This window comes from Lepeophtheirus salmonis, chromosome 13, assembly GCF_016086655.4.
Source record: "Lepeophtheirus salmonis chromosome 13, UVic_Lsal_1.4, whole genome shotgun sequence".
Classification (NCBI taxonomy): domain Eukaryota; kingdom Metazoa; phylum Arthropoda; class Copepoda; order Siphonostomatoida; family Caligidae; genus Lepeophtheirus; species Lepeophtheirus salmonis.
In genome coordinates, this window is record NC_052143.2 from 6,001,106 (window position 1) to 6,019,719 (window position 18,614).

Consider the following 18,614-nt stretch of genomic DNA (forward strand, 5'->3'; position numbering starts at 1 on the left):
CTATATTTTGATTCATTCGTCATTGTATTATTTTTCATGATATTTAAGATATTTTAAAGAATAATAGTAGATCAATAAAATTTAACGAAACATTTTATCATAGAACTTTATGTTCGTGCTTTATAAGTTTTCAAACTATGTCATTTTTTGGAATTCAATAAAATAAAATGCTTGTGATGTATGGATTGTTTAAATTTTTTATGGCTTATTTAATATTTGTCTAGTGTAAGGAATAATTGTTTCAAATTTTCCTTTGTTTTGATGAAAAATGAAAAAGTTTTGGGAGTTTAAAATCGTTGGGACACTGATGTCCCTCTGGGTTTTAAAGGTATAGTTTTCTCTTTTGTATAAGATTTTAAAAATTTGTTTTGGATTAGACACGTACATATCTTTCGCACATTGTGCTTAAAGTGAATTGAGAGTTTTATGAATAGTTTAAACTTTATTATTCAATGTAGAGTTGGAAAAAAATAATAAAATAAAATAAAAAACCAAGAACAAGGCATTTATAATATGATTAATTAATAGTGACCAAATTTATAGTATTTTAGATTAAGTAGAAAGTGCTAATACAGAAGACATTAACAATTTATTAAATAACTATGGTATAGGTTATTATAGGTGATGAAGCGGTTACCACAGAAACGAATGCATAAGTTGTTTCATTGACTCCTGAAGACAACATTCATGTCGTTATAAATAATACTTCGAAATTTTCACTATGATGATAATTTCAAAGATGATAAAGTGACAGAAAATTTAAGTTAAGACCACTGATAATCTATCTGAACGAAAGGTTCACAAAATTATTGTCCTTCAATTGTAAAGCTCTACAATAAAGGACTGGAAGCGAGTTGATCACGTGGATCAAAGAAGCTATATCTTCTAGATATAGCATGTGTAAACGATATATCCATTATAACTTTATATATCCAAATAAATTATTGCTCCTTGACCAGAAAGGATTAATTGCCAAGAGTCTGATTAAATATTATGAAGGCCTCAAAAGGCAATCTAATCGTCTAGACCAACGAAAATCAAAAGATCAATCTCTTACAATGGACATCCATCGTAGACATTTACCGGAGTTTGAACCAAAAATAAAAAGATGTGCATATTGTGCAAGCATAAATATAGAAAATCGAACATTGGTCATTTGTATTGCTTGTAATCTTGTTTTCAGCTAAGTTAGAGATAGGAATTATCTCTAAATGTGTCTCATGTAAAACATTAATTAAATTAATATTTTTCAATTATAAAAGGTAGAATTATTACTTGTTTGAATTAGAAATAAAAAATATTTAATGAATATGGAGAATTCATCTCCATACATGCTCTATACCGTAACTTTAGTATTTTGTTTATACATAATAAAAAATTACGTTCATACCCAGTGAGTGACACGAGTGGCCAATCAAATTTTGACGAAGCTATTGAAGTTAATAAAAAAATTATTTCTAATATGATGAAAAAGATCAAGAATTGACTATAACTATCTTAGGTTTTCTTTTCAATTCCTTGTGGATCTGAAAGGGTTGAAATAATGAAAATGTTCATAATATCTCGATATCATTAACATTTACAAGTTATTTAAATGATTAGAATAACCAAAAAAAATACACGCAAGCATTTTTTTTTTAAATCTCTCAACCTTTCTTTCTCGTATTTCAGCAATCAATCGTAAGCGCGTTCATCAACAAACAACGTGGTAGGATGATAAAGGAATGGACTTTAATAGGACCCTTGACGATTCCTTTATTAATCGTCATTGCTGTCATATCAACACTTATACTACGAAGACGTAAATCCTCCATCCCTATCGACATATCTCCAGTGAAGAAGGCCAAAGAAGAGACTCAAACGAGTTGTTGCGGTTCGAACGATTGTTGGTAATATATTTCTTTATTTTGACGTCAAAGTATCATGTGTTTTTAGAGTTTTAAATGGACTTTTAATTAATTATGTATAATTTTTGCATCCAATGTGCAAATATCAAACTTTGATCGATGTCAATGGATTAAATTTTATAAGGAAGATTTTAATAGTTGATCTCTGCAATTGTCTACAAAATTATATTTTTGTGACATGATGTGCCCGATGACGTCATTTTGACACGTGATATTAGTTCTAATTTAAAATCGCATCTGTTTTTAGCGGAAATGACTCGTCCGACTCTTCCATCAAAAAAATCAAAGTGATTTATGGCTCAGAAGGTGTATCAAAAGAACTAGCTCTTTCCATTAAGAATGTTGCTTCCGACTTATCCGTTGAAATACTGAGCAGCAAAGACTATTATCCTGGAGATGAAATCCTGACAGATGTGAAGGAAACTGGACTTTTAGTTGTGGTGATTATATCCACTTACACTGAAGGATTACCTCCACCCGATGCCAAGTATTTTTATTCATGGTTTGAGGAAGAGGCTAAGGACTTTAGGTTTGTACATTTACTCTATGGATGAATGAGAAAGTAACAATAAATTTTTCTTGATAACTAGAGTTCAACACACCATCTTAAAAGGGCTAAAGTATTGTGTCTATGGACTCGGACATTCTGGCTATGGTAAAGAGTATTATAATGTTACGAGTAGGAATTTGGACAAATTTTTCCGACAATTGAGTGCTGAATCTTACTTGCCTCTCTCTCTAAGTGATGAAAATGATGGAACTGTACAAGAAGAATTTAACACATGGTCAAAAGCCTTAATGAAAAAAATTAAGGGGAAGCAAAATGGATTGATAAGTGAGGCGGGGAAAGAGACCATTCAAGATTCTGACACTGATGAAGAATACAGTGATGAGGAGGAAGAAGAGAACGAGGAGGATGATGGACTGGTTGATATGGAAGATATGGGTGTCGTAATGAAAAAAGCGAAAGAGTTCAAAAATTCAGCACCGAAAGATATGGTGACTCCAACCTTACGGAAATCCCTCACAAAACAAGGCTATAAAATAATTGGAACACATTCGGGTGTTAAGATCTGTCGTTGGACAAAAGCCATGCTCCGTGGAAGAGGCGGGTGTTATAAACATACGTTTTATGGGATTGAATCCCATCGATGCATGGAAACGACTCCTAGTTTGGCTTGTGCAAATAAATGTGTTTTCTGTTGGAGACATCATTCAAATCCTGTGGGTACGGAGTGGAAGTGGTCAATGGATCCTCCTGACATGATACTTGATGGTGCGTTAGAAAATCATTACAAAATGATCAAACAAATGAAAGGCGTTCCTGGAGTTTTGCCTGAAAAACTTGCTGAGGGTATGGATGTACAACATTGTGCCCTGTCACTTGTTGGAGAGCCCATCATGTATCCTGAAATTAATCAGTATGAGTCAATTACTTTTTTAATCAAGTATTCTATTAATAAATATTAACATGTATTAAATGTACTTTACAGATTCGTCCGACTTCTTCATTCCAAATCAATTTCAAGCTTTTTAGTTACGAATGCCCAATTTCCAGACGCTATTGCTAGTATGGACCCGTGTACCCAGTTGTATGTTTCTATTGATGCTTCTACAAAGGAATCTCTAAAGAAAATTGATAGACCTTTGTTTAAGGACTTTTGGGAGAGATTCATTCAGAGTCTGAAGGAATTATCTCACAAGGGTCAAAGAACTGTTTATCGCCTGACCCTGGTGAAGGGATTTAATGTGGAGGAACTCCATGATTATGCTAAACTTGTAGCTTTAGGCAGACCCGATTTCATTGAAATCAAGGGGGTAACCTACTGTGGAACATCCAAAGGTGAGTTTTGGTAACAACAAACTATTTTATATGGAAATATATATATTTTCATTTTGGGATCAATGGCATTTTTATTAGCATGAAATCTTTTACTTTATAAGTCAAGGTTTTTTTTGTAATTAAGCCAAGAAGAAAAAAAGTATTTATTTAACCATAAATATTATGATATAAATATCTTGGTGGTATTAATATTTGCGTAAGATAATCACTTTTAATTATTATTATCATCGCTTCATATTTATTGGCCCTCTTTTTTATTATGTATTTAAATTGTAATGCTTCATAAATCAAGATTAAATATTCATTTATCATGTTTTATTTGCCAATGCTTGAAATTACAGAATTAAGGAAAGAAGTAAAACTTTCCCATTTCAACCTGCTTTAAACATATTATATAATGTACAAGTATTTTAACATAATATTATACAATATATTGTATATGAACTTATTTTCAGCCTCTACACTAACAATGGAGAATGTACCTTGGCATGAGGAAGTTGTCAACTTTTCTCAAACATTTGCGGATATGTTAGAAGATTATGAAATATCCTGTGAGCATGAACACTCTAATTGTATACTTGTCTCGCATAAGAAATTTCACATCGACGGAGAATGGAAAACTTGGATTGATTATAAAAGATTTCATGAACTCGTATCTAAATTTGATGTGAATGATCCATCAACGCGTTTCACGGCCTCTGACTATATGGTAAAAACCCCTGATTGGGCTGTATATGGCGCAGTAGAAAGGGGATTTAATCCCAGCCAAACGAGGGTGCATCGGAAGGGTAAAAAGGGCGTTAAATCTGAAGCATCATAATTATGAATTGGACTTTGTGCTATGTTTCTAATAAATATATACCTACATACGTTTTTAATATTATGTATGTCAGTAAAACCGTATGCACATTGTCGTATGATTACTCATTTATTTCCATGACCGCATACTAACCTCAAATCATAATATCTCCTATACTTACTCAATGCTCAACCCCTTATACTTTTTCTTCTTCTTCATTTGTGTAATTTTAAGACAGTTCTAACACTTATAAAAAGAAAAAAGCCTATTTTAACTTCACTATGGAGGTGATTGTTGATCCCTTGTGTCGTTGGGCAATAATTATTTATAGTAAACTACCTCCACAGGCCTGACATTCTATGCTTTTTCTCTTCCTATTAGTTGTATTAACTAGTGATGGGACGATTCCCAAAAAATAAATCCCGATGCGATTCTAGTAAAAATTACCAATTCCGATTCCTTAATATTTTAAATAATATTTTTTAAAAGATACTCTTTTGCTGTTAGGGGGCGTACACAAGATTGATTTTTTTTTTGGGGGGGGGGAGGTTGTTTTTGGAATCGTTTTAAAAAATAACCCAAACAAAAATTGAAATTTTGGTTTGGTAAAAAAATTTCATAAATCCAAAGCTGTGTTCACAAAAAATTAAAAAAATTTCAAATATCTATTTTTTAGAAAAAAATTTATAAAAAATCTTTTCATTAAAAAAAATTTCAAAAATTAAACTTCTAATAAATAAAAAATTCAAAAAAAGTATTATAATATTAAATTATTTTGAGAAAAGTTTAAAAAATACATAGTTATTCACAGAGAATTAATTTTTTTTGAAAAATTAAATTAAACATTCTAATAAATTACAAAAATTTCTTAATTTGAGTGGGCCTATTTTTTTTCTTAACTTAGAAAAGTAATAAATAGTTAATAACAATAATGAATGAAAATCGGAATTGTAAATTAAACATTATTTTTCTGATTCCGATTAATCGTCCCATCACTAGTATCAACCCAATAGTTTGTCTTTTACTCTATAAATATGTCCTTGGTGGTAAGTGTGTGCGTGTTTGGGGGCTTTTGATCGCTATGAACATACCTAAATATACCTCATAATTCACATGAACAGGATCTTCAGCATGCAAAAATATCCCTTTGGCTAGAAACGTTTCCATCTACCCTATCAATTAAAAGACTATTATGTTCCTCTACGATGACAATAATGGCTGGGTTGATTATACCTTTCTTTTTCAGCTCTTATATAAGTTCGTTGGAATAATAGGTGTGTCTCACCTTTTCTTTTACATTGATGTAACTAGTCAGGATACAATCTCTCAAAAAAAATGGGAATCAATTAAATTTTGAAGTTGTAAGAGACAAAAGAACCTTTAGTTTACTCGACACTTGTATTCAAAATGGTCATAAGACTATTACCATCAATAGCCAGGATATATTTTTGAACAAATAGGATATATATGTATGTAGCTTAAATGGGAGTGACATATATGGGGACGTTAAACGTTCATGTCATGTCCTTTATATCAGGTTTAAAAAGTCCCAAGTACATCTTTAGATTATCTAACTTAACAGTTAGATAATAATACCTATTCATAAAGAGATAAATATGTTATATGTAGGGTGTGTGCCCATGGGCCACAAATCTAGGGCACTAATATAATACTTCAAAGAATATATTTTGCAGTTATGTTTGAAAATTTCTTACCTATATATTAATTGGAATTTTTTATTCAAAGCGAAACACATGTATCTCCCAAAAATTATAATTAAATATTGGAACAAATATTCCAGCGTTGATGAATGGCTACAATGAAAGTTATCCGGCCCTCATCTTTCTACCATTTAATAAGAGGGTAAGCCAATGACCATAATATAATCATGTTTTTGAACACACATCTTGATTGTTAAGATAGTAAATACATAGAAGTTTTCTAATTTCATTTTTTATATATAATAATATAACTTGCGAAGTGAAGCAACTAGACGAAGGAATTCTCTTTTTACCTTAACATCGTGTTTACCTTAGATAGGAATGTGTTTGTTTAAATAATGAGCTAAATAGGGGCAATCATAAAGTTATAGAAATGGGCACCTGTTGTATCTATGTACCACTCTTGTATGGATCATTTATGATGAAATAACGGATTAATAGTAGATACACAAGTGGTCAAAGGATTTTAAAACTATGGGGGAACAATCTTTAAATAAATACTATATAATACGTAAGTATTTTTTTTCAAGAGAATTCCCAAAACAAGCTCCCCCCTCCCCTAAAATATAATCCTGCGGACGCCCCGAGTCGACTTGAATATTACTCTGACTAAAATTAAATAACTATCCAACCTCCATGAATTCACCCTTTCAATTAACAGAATCAGGGAATACTATATTACAGTAAGTATTCCCTGACTGAATTAAGAAAGTAAATTCAGCGGAGGGAAGAAAACGTTGCATACATTATAAAGTGACGTCATTGTGGTATCCTACGTTGAGAATGAGTTCTACAAAAGCTACCAGGCGTGTTTCGCCAATTTGTATATATATCTTTGTCCTATGTATGGACTTTTAGACACGGTTTTAGGCTCGTATCCCCCGACCAACTTCTTCCATGTATTTTATCCCCTGAACCATCTGCCCCCCAGCATTTTACCTCCTATTACAATAAACAGCTACCAACCGACAGATCAATTTTTTTTAACAACCATATGTTATAAACGTAATTATTAATTTAACTTTATAACGTAAGTATTAGTGATAGTGTTGTATCGATCCTTATTGAGGACCGCGGTCCTGTTCAGTCCCATTTTTCGGTCCTTACAGATGACGAAATCGATCCCTCATTACGTCAAAGGGGGTGTTTTTTCCTTTTATTATTCCTTTATATAACAGAATAAATTATATAACTAATTAACAATATAATGTTTGTATGATATTGAAAAAAATAATATTTATTGCAAGATATGTGCAATAATCTTAATATATATTATTTGTCTTAATAAACCATCGACATTTTTATGAAACATTCCAAGGACCGGCCCTAAGACTGGGCTGGAGCGAATAAATAAGGACTGACACAACACTAATAAGTGATGTATCGGACTTCTCTTGACGTCATCACTTGTTACCTCTTGAAATACTTGTTCAATACTAATGGAATTAATTCATAAGATTAAAGAAATTAGATGTGGGATTATTAGAAATATTTATTGAAGCTTATATGTCATGCCTGTGGCGAAACAATCAGGCTAAGTATCAAGTTTAATAGGAAAATGTTTATACTTTAGTATTACAATTTTGATTATTTATAAAACTCATAATTACTATCCGATTCGAACTTGAAAGTTTTATTGCTCTAAACAACCATGACATTCATTTATTGCTTTGGTCCTCTATCATTTGCTAACTGTACTTCTCAATAATAATGATAAAAATGCGCCGGGGGGAAGGAGCCTTGTTCCCTCTACACAGATTGAATAATCGCACATGCAGCTTAGCTTTTTATCGCTTATTTCCCCCTTGAAGTAATGGAGTTAAAAATGGCGTCGACTCTTTATTCAACCAATCACTCCTTTTATAGTCCTCTCATGTGGGAATACAAATTCTGTGTGATTATTTCATGTCTCTAGAATTAGACACTGATATTTGGACCCAGTGATTTCTCGTTTACATCTTTTTCCTTGGTGACGTCATACATCAGTAAGGGGGATGGGAGGCAGAGGGTGGGCTGGAAGGCTATATCCCACCCCCAAATTAAGAAAATTTTTGATTTTTACCTGGAAATTAAAAAAAAAATATTTAAAATTTAATTTAATTTTCGAATTTTGTTCAATTTTCAAATTTAATTTTTTGAAAACAGCTATGAATTTTTGGATTTTGTTCCAATACATTTAATTTTCTGTGAAAATTTTCTGAAAAAAATATAATATTAATATATAATTCTGCGGACGCCCCTTGGAGGGTCACTACTTCCAGCACAGCATCATTGCAGTTGGTATAAACATTATTTATAAATTTATTTTTCTGATTCTTCTTCATTACTATGAGTTGTTATCGAACAACCAAAATATAATGTAAAACTTGTTTTTCCTATCTGGAGGCAATATTTCCATTTCTCCCCCCTAACTTATTTTACTTGTGCTAATCGCCTTTACATGGTACAAAGAATACTTTCAAAGTCTAAAAGTAGAAGAAGAAAAAATGGACATGATTGAAGGAAGAAAAGATCTTAAATTTTGTTTCTTCATGTTAATCCTTTTTATTATTACAATTAATGTCATTGATACATTCTTGGTAAAATAATCTTATAGACATCTCTTTTTTTTTTAATAGTTTAAAAAAAAGACGAATATTGTAAGTTATATGGTCAATTACTCCGAGGTGGTTTGACTTAGACTTGCGGAATTTTAGTACAAGAAACCTACATACAGGGGGACCATAAGTAACAGTAACTTCAACTTAAGATTTCTCCTAGACAGCTGTATATTTTTTATTCTGTTTGTTACATATAATTATTGCAACCTCCAACTAAGTTTCTTGTTAAACATACTTTTTTCAAAAACGTATTCTTGAGTCTCTAATGACGACATCAAGAACCCGAAGGCCACCATCTTTTCGCTTCATTTGGAAAGGAAGGGTTGTAGGGCTATTACCAAGGCCCTGAAAGACCTCAATTTGTCCAAGTGATCGGTCCACTACATGATAAAGCGGTACCAGGAGACTGCCACAAAAGCCAGAACGACGTGTTGTTAGGTCTGAACATCCAGGACAGCGTGTTAAAGGGCCGATAGTAGGCCTTGGTGATGGTCCGGACGGGTTTCATCTCCTGCAGGATGGACGGCCTTAATCTTCATTCCTAAGTGTATGATGCTCAATCAACGTTTATATCTGGACATGTTACAATCCCAAGTAGTTCCTGGATCCAGAAGCAGTACTGGGAAGGGTCTTAATGCTCCTAGCAGGACGGAACACCTTCAAATACTGCAAAGTTGGTGCAAAAGTGGTGCTAAAATACTTTTGAACAAGGAGATGTGGCCCCTTCTACCCCAGATTTCTACGTAGTGGACTTCTGCACATAGTCCATTCTGGAGAGGGAGGGTAGTATGACTTCCTACCACAGCGTCGACAACTTGAAGGCCCGCCATAATGTCTACATGGGACAACTTATAGCGTTGTCGCAAATGGTGATGATGTGGAATGAACTGACACTCTTTTTTGTAGGAAATTTTACTCTGATTGCAAGGGAGTAAAAAGAAGTTTCGAGAAATAAATATTTGTGTACTTCCGAGGCTGTTGAAGTTGTTGTAAGACTTATGGGTCACCCTGTATATTCCTTCTCTAGGAACGACCGACACGCGAACTTTATTATTTATATTTTTTTTCAATTTAAAGGTTATTCTTTCAAATTATAGCTCGTACAAAAATTATAATTGTAAAATTTGTCTTAATAACCAAATTATTCGTTTAATTTAGTCGAAGATTCATGTGTTGCAACTGCACACGGTACTTTTTACGACTATTGCCATCATCTAACTTATATCTTGATCAATTTTTGTCATGGAATGAATTCATCTATAGTAATTGAATGTTCATATTAATTTAAGTAAGTTATGAATAGATCATCAACTTCCTAGACAACAAAGGTGTGCAAGCCAAAGGACAAGACTCCTGGCTTTAAATATGGGAGCCCTATCATTAATGTTCGTGATTCGATGGAGCGTTCAAGGTGCTCAAGGCATTCATTACATATATATCCACTTTATACATGAGGCCAAAAAAAGTAATAATATTTATCCTTCTGTATACAGGCACTATATATTTAAAAATGACTTATCTAAAGTAACAATTTTATTTTAAAACATGCTGTAGTTTGTTTTCCAATTTCTTTTTTGACAAAATTATAAAAAAAAAATTGGTTAGAATGTTAAAAAAATATAATTAAAATGCATGGTTTTTAATCGTCTTTATATACATTTGCTGAGTAATAGTTACGATTTTGTACAAGTTGTAACTTGTACACGTAAACTGTACATGTTGCAACTAAAAAATCAATTGAAGAGAATTTGGGATGAGGATAATAGAATCATTGACCGATATATCCATGCTGTCATTTTTGACTACTTTAATTCAAATGACTAAAATAATAGTTATGAGAAAAAGTAATTTCGTATTTCCTCTCTTTTATGGTCATTTTGTTCATTGTTGGTTCACAAGTATTGTGCTTCGCCGGTTTAGGCGATAATGATCATGTGTTGAGTATGTAGGTCTCATAGGATGAAATTTGCCATATTTAATTATAAACTAATTGAATTACTGCCATAAAAAGTAAAATCTTTTACATTTAGAATACCATTTGTGCAGGAAAAATATTATAATTATATTTAAATCCATATATACTTATTTTATTATGAATTTTTAAATCAATTTACACCATTGATAGACGAAAATCCTTCTTTTAGAGGTACAGATTGACAACTTATTAAATAATAAACAAAAAAGCATTAACCGTTTTACTTTTTCTAATCGCAACACTTAGATTTTCTTTACACAGATCCCTTATTTAGTTATAATAAAGTAAATATATTAAGTGCTCCAAATGTTAGCATGTTGAGGTTGGGGAGGACAAAAAAACATGGCAAAAACTCTCGTACATATATTGTATATAGGCTCTTATAAAATAAAATTAAAAAAAATTATTCCTAATTAGGACAAAAAAAATCAACATTTGACAGCTAAATTTTATTAAAGGGGTTGAACATTCATTTACGCACTCCAAGCTGTTGGGCGTCTACAAGACCACCTTCTACCTCATCAGCGAATCCAAAACGTTGAGAGGAAGAAGGGCTCTATCAAAAAGGCTACACTGTACCCAGAGGGGTAAAAGAAAACATCCCAGGACCATCCCATCAAGTCCATAAGGGCACATGCATCAGATCTTGGAATTCTACACCAGACTATCCAGAGAGCTATCAAAAAAGTAGGTGGAAAGAGCTTTTTAAGGATGGAGAGGCAAATTTTGACAAAAGTGTTTAAAGAAGCCCATCTCATCCGTTACAAGACTCTTTTGAATGAGTCTTTTGTGTTCTTTTGACTACTTTTGGCCTACACCCCTGATACCAACCCCTTTGACTACACCTTTTGAGTGCAGTTCATGGGGAAGGCCTGAATTGCCCCTCATCCAAACACCGAGGTCCTCAATGGCACTGTCATCCAGCAATGGGATGCCATGGTAGTGGACTACATCCGTAGTGGGTGCCAGGGATTCCATCACCCAGAAACCATCATTTCTGCCTAGGTTAGGCTACATTAGTAATTAATGGACCCCAGACACACATCTGTTTATAGTATTATTTTTCTTAAAATTATATTTTGTTAAAGTTGAAAATTCAGTGTGTTCAGATTTTAATGGAACACTCAGTACTTGAACGTACAAAATTGAGGCTTCTACAAAGTTATTTTATAAAAAATAAACAACGATTCGAAATTATTTTCAATGTAAAAAAATTAAAACACATATTAAAAAAACAAAAAAAAGTTAAAATAGAAAGAAAATTGCAATTATATTTTGATTTGCTACAGGCTCTGCTCACGCAAACATGATATTGTAATTTCATTTTGATCGATCGATTAAAATTAAAGTTATAATGCATTAACAAGTAATATAACTTTGGACATTTGAACTCTAAATGATATATTATGTATTCTTTGCAAGGTTCTGGGTGAAACTCTTGTTCATTGAATCTCCCTCAAAATGTCGATACATACAAAAAATTACATTTTGTTGAAAATTTGTTTGTTTAACAATCCACAGTTATTCACAAAAAAATTCAACTTTTAGAAAAAAAAAATGAAAAATATATAGCTGTGCACAAAAAATTAAATTTTGTTGAAAAAAATTGACAAATCCATAGCTATTCTCAAAAAATTTATAAAATCTACAGCTGTTTATAAAAGATCTCAAAAAATTAAATTTAAAAATTCACAGCTGTTCACAATAAATTAACTTTTTTTGGGGAAAAAAATTTAAAAAATTAAATTTTTTGCAATAAAACATTATTTTTCGTAACTATCTTGGTTTGTTGAATTTAAAAAAAAAACTTTTTGGCAGTTTTGCTCATACTTTATTTAAAAAACTAACTTTTATTTTAAATCAATTTGATAATGGTACAAATAAACTTATAATTGACAAACATTTCATGAGTTTATAAAAATGTATTAGGACGCCTTGGACAAGATATGAAAATAAGAAATGGCCGGGCAAGAAATCGGAATATATTATATAATATTCAATTAATGTGTTATCCTCATAATTTAAAAATATTCATCTCATTTTATGGTTATTTCTTGTACATATTACGAGAACGGAATCGTTGGAATCACCGCGTTGCAGTTATATTCAATATTGTATGGGTCCATAAACAGCTTTTTTGAATGCAATGTATTAATATATTAAGGTATATAGCTCACTTAAGACATTTAGCAAAAAACACTCAGAACTTTTTACTCAACCTAATATATTATATTACGTGAATCACTCCCAATCTTTGATTTGATTAAGGCGCATCATTCTCCATAAATATATAGATGCCTCAAAATGTAATATGATGCATAGACGCAAGCTTCATTTAGTAAAGGACCCTTCTTTCTCCTTGCCATTAATACTAAATAACGTACCACCATCATCAACAGGAGAACGTACGTACTTTCAAAAAATGAGTACATATTTGCGGAAATTGACAGGAATTTCAAGGTAATCACGTCTCTACCCTCCTTAAGAAATAACCCCATAAATACATTTTTGTATACAATAATAGAATGAATGTGTAAAAAGCCTCTTTATGTACCTACATACATGCGATGAATAACCCAAACTTTTTTAAATAACATCTAGAGTCTACATACCCAAAGACCTAAAAGAATAAATTACTGTCGAATCATTTTTATTTTACAACTTTTAAAAAAACATATTATTATTTGTCAACCTGTTTTTAAAATCACTATTATATTGTTGTTCTTCAGGAATAGAGTCGCCATTTTGAACGTACCCACTTAAGGTGGTGGTGGTGGTGGTGTTGGATGGAGTGCCCTCAGAATTAACCAAAAAGCAGCATCATTCATGCAAATTCCTGAGAAAATTTAATATTATGAATAATAATATGACAAAAAAAATAAAAAGTAAAAAAATATTTGGGTTTGGCCATTTTAAAGGAGTGTTGGAGGGGGTTTTAATTTATACATTTAATTTTCCATGAAGATGGGTTAGTTAGTAAGTAAAATATGAATGAATTTTTCCCCGAGTTTCCCTTCCCATCCTTCATGTTGTCTCAGGGAATAAACCTGTTTGGGCTAGATGTAATATGTATAACTATGCCTTGTACATATTACCTAAACGAGGACCACTACCGTATGCTGTCCCATTTCAGAGGGGAAATAACTTTTCTTTTTTATTTGTACAAATGATGATAATATTTTAATAGACATAATAATAATTATATAATATAGAAGTAATAACAAATACTTTTCGTTAAATTCAACTCAACAGTTATTTAAGAGTATAAAATATAATTTTTTTTTTTCTGTATAAAAAATTAATGTTACCTAAAGAATTAAATAATAATTTTCATTTTTGTATATGTGATTCAACTGTTGTATGTTTTTCTATGTTTGTATGTAGTAATATCAAGTTATGTAGAAACCATAGTAGGGTGTATGTCTGTCAACTGTTTTTCGTGTGTGGGTACATACAGATAATAATATATTATTATAAAATTATGAAAAGAGGAGCAATTAATATAATATAATGAATATACTTATAATAAGAATAAAGGATAAATAATAATTATTAATTTAAAAAAAAAAAAAATGAAACGAAACGAATGTGTTTAAATAATAAGAATTAATGATGTAGGAAATCCTTTAGCGTTTCTTTTTGTTTTTGCCTTTTGGCCCTCCTACGAGTTCATGGGGTGGGTGAGGAGGATATTGATGATGGTGTGGATGGTGTGGAAGAAGGGGTTGTGGGGGATAGTCCCCTATCCCTCCGCGTTGATAGATTCCAGGAGGAACTTCACTCCGCTCGATATTATCTCCATTAAGTTTCATACCCGAAACCATTTGCCGCATCATTTCCTTTTCGTGATCTTGTATGCTCATGTTGGCGAGTGATCCATAGGATCTAGAGCGATGTTCATTGCGAATTGAGTGAGAGAAAGCTCGCTCATTGATGTGTTGTCCCTTGCGATGAATTCCAGAGAGGCCGAATTCAGATGCCTCATCTTCTTGATGAGCTTTCCGCGTTTTACCACGATGCTTTTGTGCTTTATCGATTGTAGCATACTGTTGCTGATTGTAGTAGGCCTCATGTGGGAAATGCCCGGGTTGATAGCTTGCGACAGGACTGAGGGGTCTAGCATTATGAGGCATGTAAATTGGTTCTTCTAGGACGTGTCGTGGAGGCATCATGTGTGGATGAGGAGGAAGCATCATATGTGGTGGAGGGGGTGGGCCACCGTACATGACAAATGGGGGTCGAGACTTGGATCTTGAGCTAAAAGTTCCCGCTTTCTTGCCTGGGGCTCGAAGCGTCATGAGCATAGGAGGAGGCGGGGGCCTTGACCACCATGATGATGGTGATGATGCGGTGGTGGCGGGGGAGGTGGGGGTGGGGGATGGAAGTGTCTCATTCCGACGAGACTTCCTGTTGAGCTAATTTTCCGAGAATGGCCGTTGAGAGTGGATCTTCCACCTCCATTTAGAATGACGGATTGACTATCGGTAGGTCGTTTGAGCGTATTTTCTCGACTTTTACTTCGATGGTTCTGTTGTTTCTTTTTCTTTTTATCCTTCTTCATGGTGGTTCCATCTACAACGTCCTTGGAGGAACTCTCTTCTTCACGAATAGGAGGAGGTGGTGGACTCGAGGGCATGACCATTTGTCTGGGTTTCCGAGAGACTCCAGTCGAGGCCGTTGAGCGATAACTTCGCATAGTACTTCCATAATCGTATATTTCTCCGGAATTATCACCCGGAGGAGGAGTTTTTCCCGCCCAAACCTTGTGATTGTCATCCCCATTATAAACGGAGATTTCATCTGGATTCCCGTGTTTACCTGCAAATCAAAAGTATACAGTATACATAAAGTCAGAAGAGTTTAATGATCGATTAATTAACCTACCATTTTGATTCATTGGGCTCTTTTTGGGGTTGGGTGAAGAGGAGGACTGCCGAGGGTGGTGCTGTTGTTGTAATTGCTGCTGTTGATGGTGGTGATAGTGGTGTGGATGGTGATGATTAGAGCCACCGTTTCCACCGTTTGAAATGACTTTCCACTCTTCCACCTTTTCGATGGAATTAATGGAATCTTCGGATACCTCAATCGCGGATTGTTGATACTCTCTATGCGGATCCCCATTGGCTGACATGTGATTGGGGGAAGACATGAGAGGTGGGCCATTGCCCAGGGTTCCATAGAGACTTGCACCATTTTCCAAGTTTTTGGCATAGGTTGAGTCTGCATAGGAGTGGAAGGAACATCTGAAAAAATGAAGGATTGTATTTTTATATGTAAGTAGAGTCAGAGCTTTAGGCAATTATTTATATGTATGTATGTGGTGTGGATTCAGGTCAGAAGAACACACCCCGTGGGAATTTAATGGGTCAGGAAAAAAGGAAAAGGAGAGAGAGAGAGAGAGAAAATGAAGGAAAAAGTATGTGTGTAGTTTGTACGTAGATAGATGGATATGTGGTATGTCTGTTTTTTCTTCTACTTAAGGAGGTGGGAGACAGGTAGATATTTCATAATAATAAATTATTTCATATGTATAACGAACTGACCGTTTACCTACCTGACTAAGGCATTAGCAGCCGTTTCTTTTTTACAGATAAAAACATGACATTCGAGGACTTTGATGCCACTCGTTCGCCTCAAAATGGCAGCAAAGAGTGGAGGATGATTATTATAAGGATTTTTGGCAAAAGGTGAGTCCAGGGGTAAAAACCGTGCCTTGGACTCATCCCCACTGCCTGGCACAAGGACATATCGAACTGCTGCACAATAGTGAAGGCTTTCGATGGGGAAAAATCGTGTCACTTTTTTACGATTTTCGTCTATATTTTCCAGAAGGAATCCATTACTCCAAACACTAAGCCAGGAGTCGATCCCTTTCGTCGTCTGATTCTCTTCATCATCGGGATACAACTCCTTGAGAGGCTCTTGAATTCCTTGAAGGCCATCTTTTGTAACACATGGGACTGATGAACCCAAATACAGAACTCGGCACCTACAAATCGGTGTCGGAGAGTCCTCCTCTTCATCACTGTAGACCCGTCTCCGCCGTTGGGAAGATGAACCAGGAGGAGGAGGGGGAGTACTCATTACTCGGTGATGATTTGGTCTCATATCCACTTCATATCATATCACTTCGGCACTTTGAATAATACTAACTGAGGCCCGCCTTATTTGGTCGGACTTGCCAGAGATATTCTTATTTTTTTTCTTTATTATCCATCACAACCACCTATGTGTGTGTGTGTGCGTGAGTATATGACCGAACCATCTCTCCTTTTTACCTGGAGCAAGGTACAATCTAGAAACGTGGAATGAATACACGCCGATACCACATTCTCTTCTGCCATTTATGATGATGGTACAGGGTGTCATCTCATTGACCACTCATTTATATATGTATGTATGTCTGTTTGTACATAGGACTAGAACCAATTCTCTGTAGCTAATCTTACCTACTTCTCCATACATACATTCGTACGAAGGACGAAAAAAAAAAAACCTCTTAAATAAAAGAGAAAGGAATAATAATGTTGATAATTATTATTATTGCTGTTGGTGGAGAAAAGTAAAAACGTCTTCTTCCTTCAGCAAATATCATCCTGTCAAAAAAACACAAACAACCATTTAAAATAACCACTCAGGGGCGTCCGCAGAATAAAATTTGCGGGGCTTGGTTTTTGGATTTTTTTTTTAAATCCAAAAATCCGTAGCTATTCCCAAAAAATAAAAAAAATTGAAAAAAATATCTAACAAATTTAATTTTATGGATATAAAAAAATCAAATATTGATTCTGATTTTTTTTTTAAAAATCCATAAACACTGACAAAAAATTCAATTTTTGTGGAAAAAAATTTCAAATATTAATTTTACTTTTGAAAAATATTTCAAAATTCACATTTTTTTAGAAAAAAACTCAAAAGTCTACAGATATTCACTAGTAATTAATTTTGTGAAAAAAAAATTCAAAAATTTAATTTCAAATATTAAATTTTTTGAAAAAAATTAAAAATCGATAGTTTTAATCGATAAATCGATAAAATTTCAAAAATTCATAAACACTGAGAGAAAAATTAAATTTTCTGGAAAAAAAAATTCAAATACTTTTTTTTCAATGTAAATATCAAAATCCTCTATTCAGAAAAAATTTAAATTTTTCCGAAAAAAATTTCAAAAATCCACAGCTAATCACTAACAATTTCTAAAATTAATTTTCAAATATTAAATTTTTCCGAAAAAAATTAAAATATCCCTAAGCAATGACAAAAAATTTAATTTTTTGGAAATAAAATTCAAAAAGAAATTTCAAATATTTATGTTCTTAAAAAAAAAAAAAATTTAAATCCTTATTGACAAAAAATTTAATTTAATTTCAAGAATCCAAAGCTTTTCACTAAAAATTAAATTTTTAGTGAAAACAAATTTCAAATATTAAATCTTTTGGTCTGCTGCAGAATTGGCCCGAATAATGAGGTTTTTTTAGGTCTTTATCGTTTTGAAGGGAAGGCTACAACCCCCCGGCCCCCAACCCACCCCATACTAACATTTAATTATGTGTGCAATTAATATTACTACTACCTTTGATACTTGATTCAATCTTGGTATATACAAATAAATACCACGAACAAAACAATTAATTTAATATTGTTTTATGTAAAAAGTTATGTAGTACCTACAAATACCTACAAAATCTTGATAAGAAACCCCTTGCAGATAATAATAAAAAGCTACAACCAACTTAATAACAGTTAAATAATAAATTGTACACGCACAT

General features: G+C 33.0%; 2 protein-coding genes across 2 annotated transcripts; one reads left to right on the plus strand and one right to left on the minus strand.

The window, feature by feature from the left end:
- Positions 1 to 1,512: 1,512 nt before the first annotated feature.
- LOC121127660 (S-adenosyl-L-methionine-dependent tRNA 4-demethylwyosine synthase TYW1) lies at positions 1,513 to 4,653 on the plus strand. Its single transcript, XM_040723085.2, has 5 exons — positions 1,513 to 1,889; positions 2,155 to 2,436; positions 2,498 to 3,328; positions 3,401 to 3,750; positions 4,206 to 4,653. The coding sequence occupies exons 1-5, from the start codon at positions 1,714 to 1,716 to the stop codon at positions 4,568 to 4,570; spliced, it is 2,004 nt and encodes a 667-aa protein (XP_040579019.1). The 5' UTR covers positions 1,513 to 1,713; the 3' UTR covers positions 4,571 to 4,653.
- Positions 4,654 to 13,478: 8,825 nt separating this feature from the next.
- LOC121127584 (uncharacterized) lies at positions 13,479 to 17,060 on the minus strand. Its single transcript, XM_040722994.2, is given in 4 exon segments — positions 13,479 to 15,145; positions 15,148 to 15,663; positions 15,730 to 16,088; positions 16,400 to 17,060. Coding segments are annotated over 4 exon segments (2,103 nt in total). The 5' UTR covers positions 16,954 to 17,060; the 3' UTR covers positions 13,479 to 14,471.
- Between the last annotated feature and the right edge of the window lie 1,554 nt (positions 17,061 to 18,614).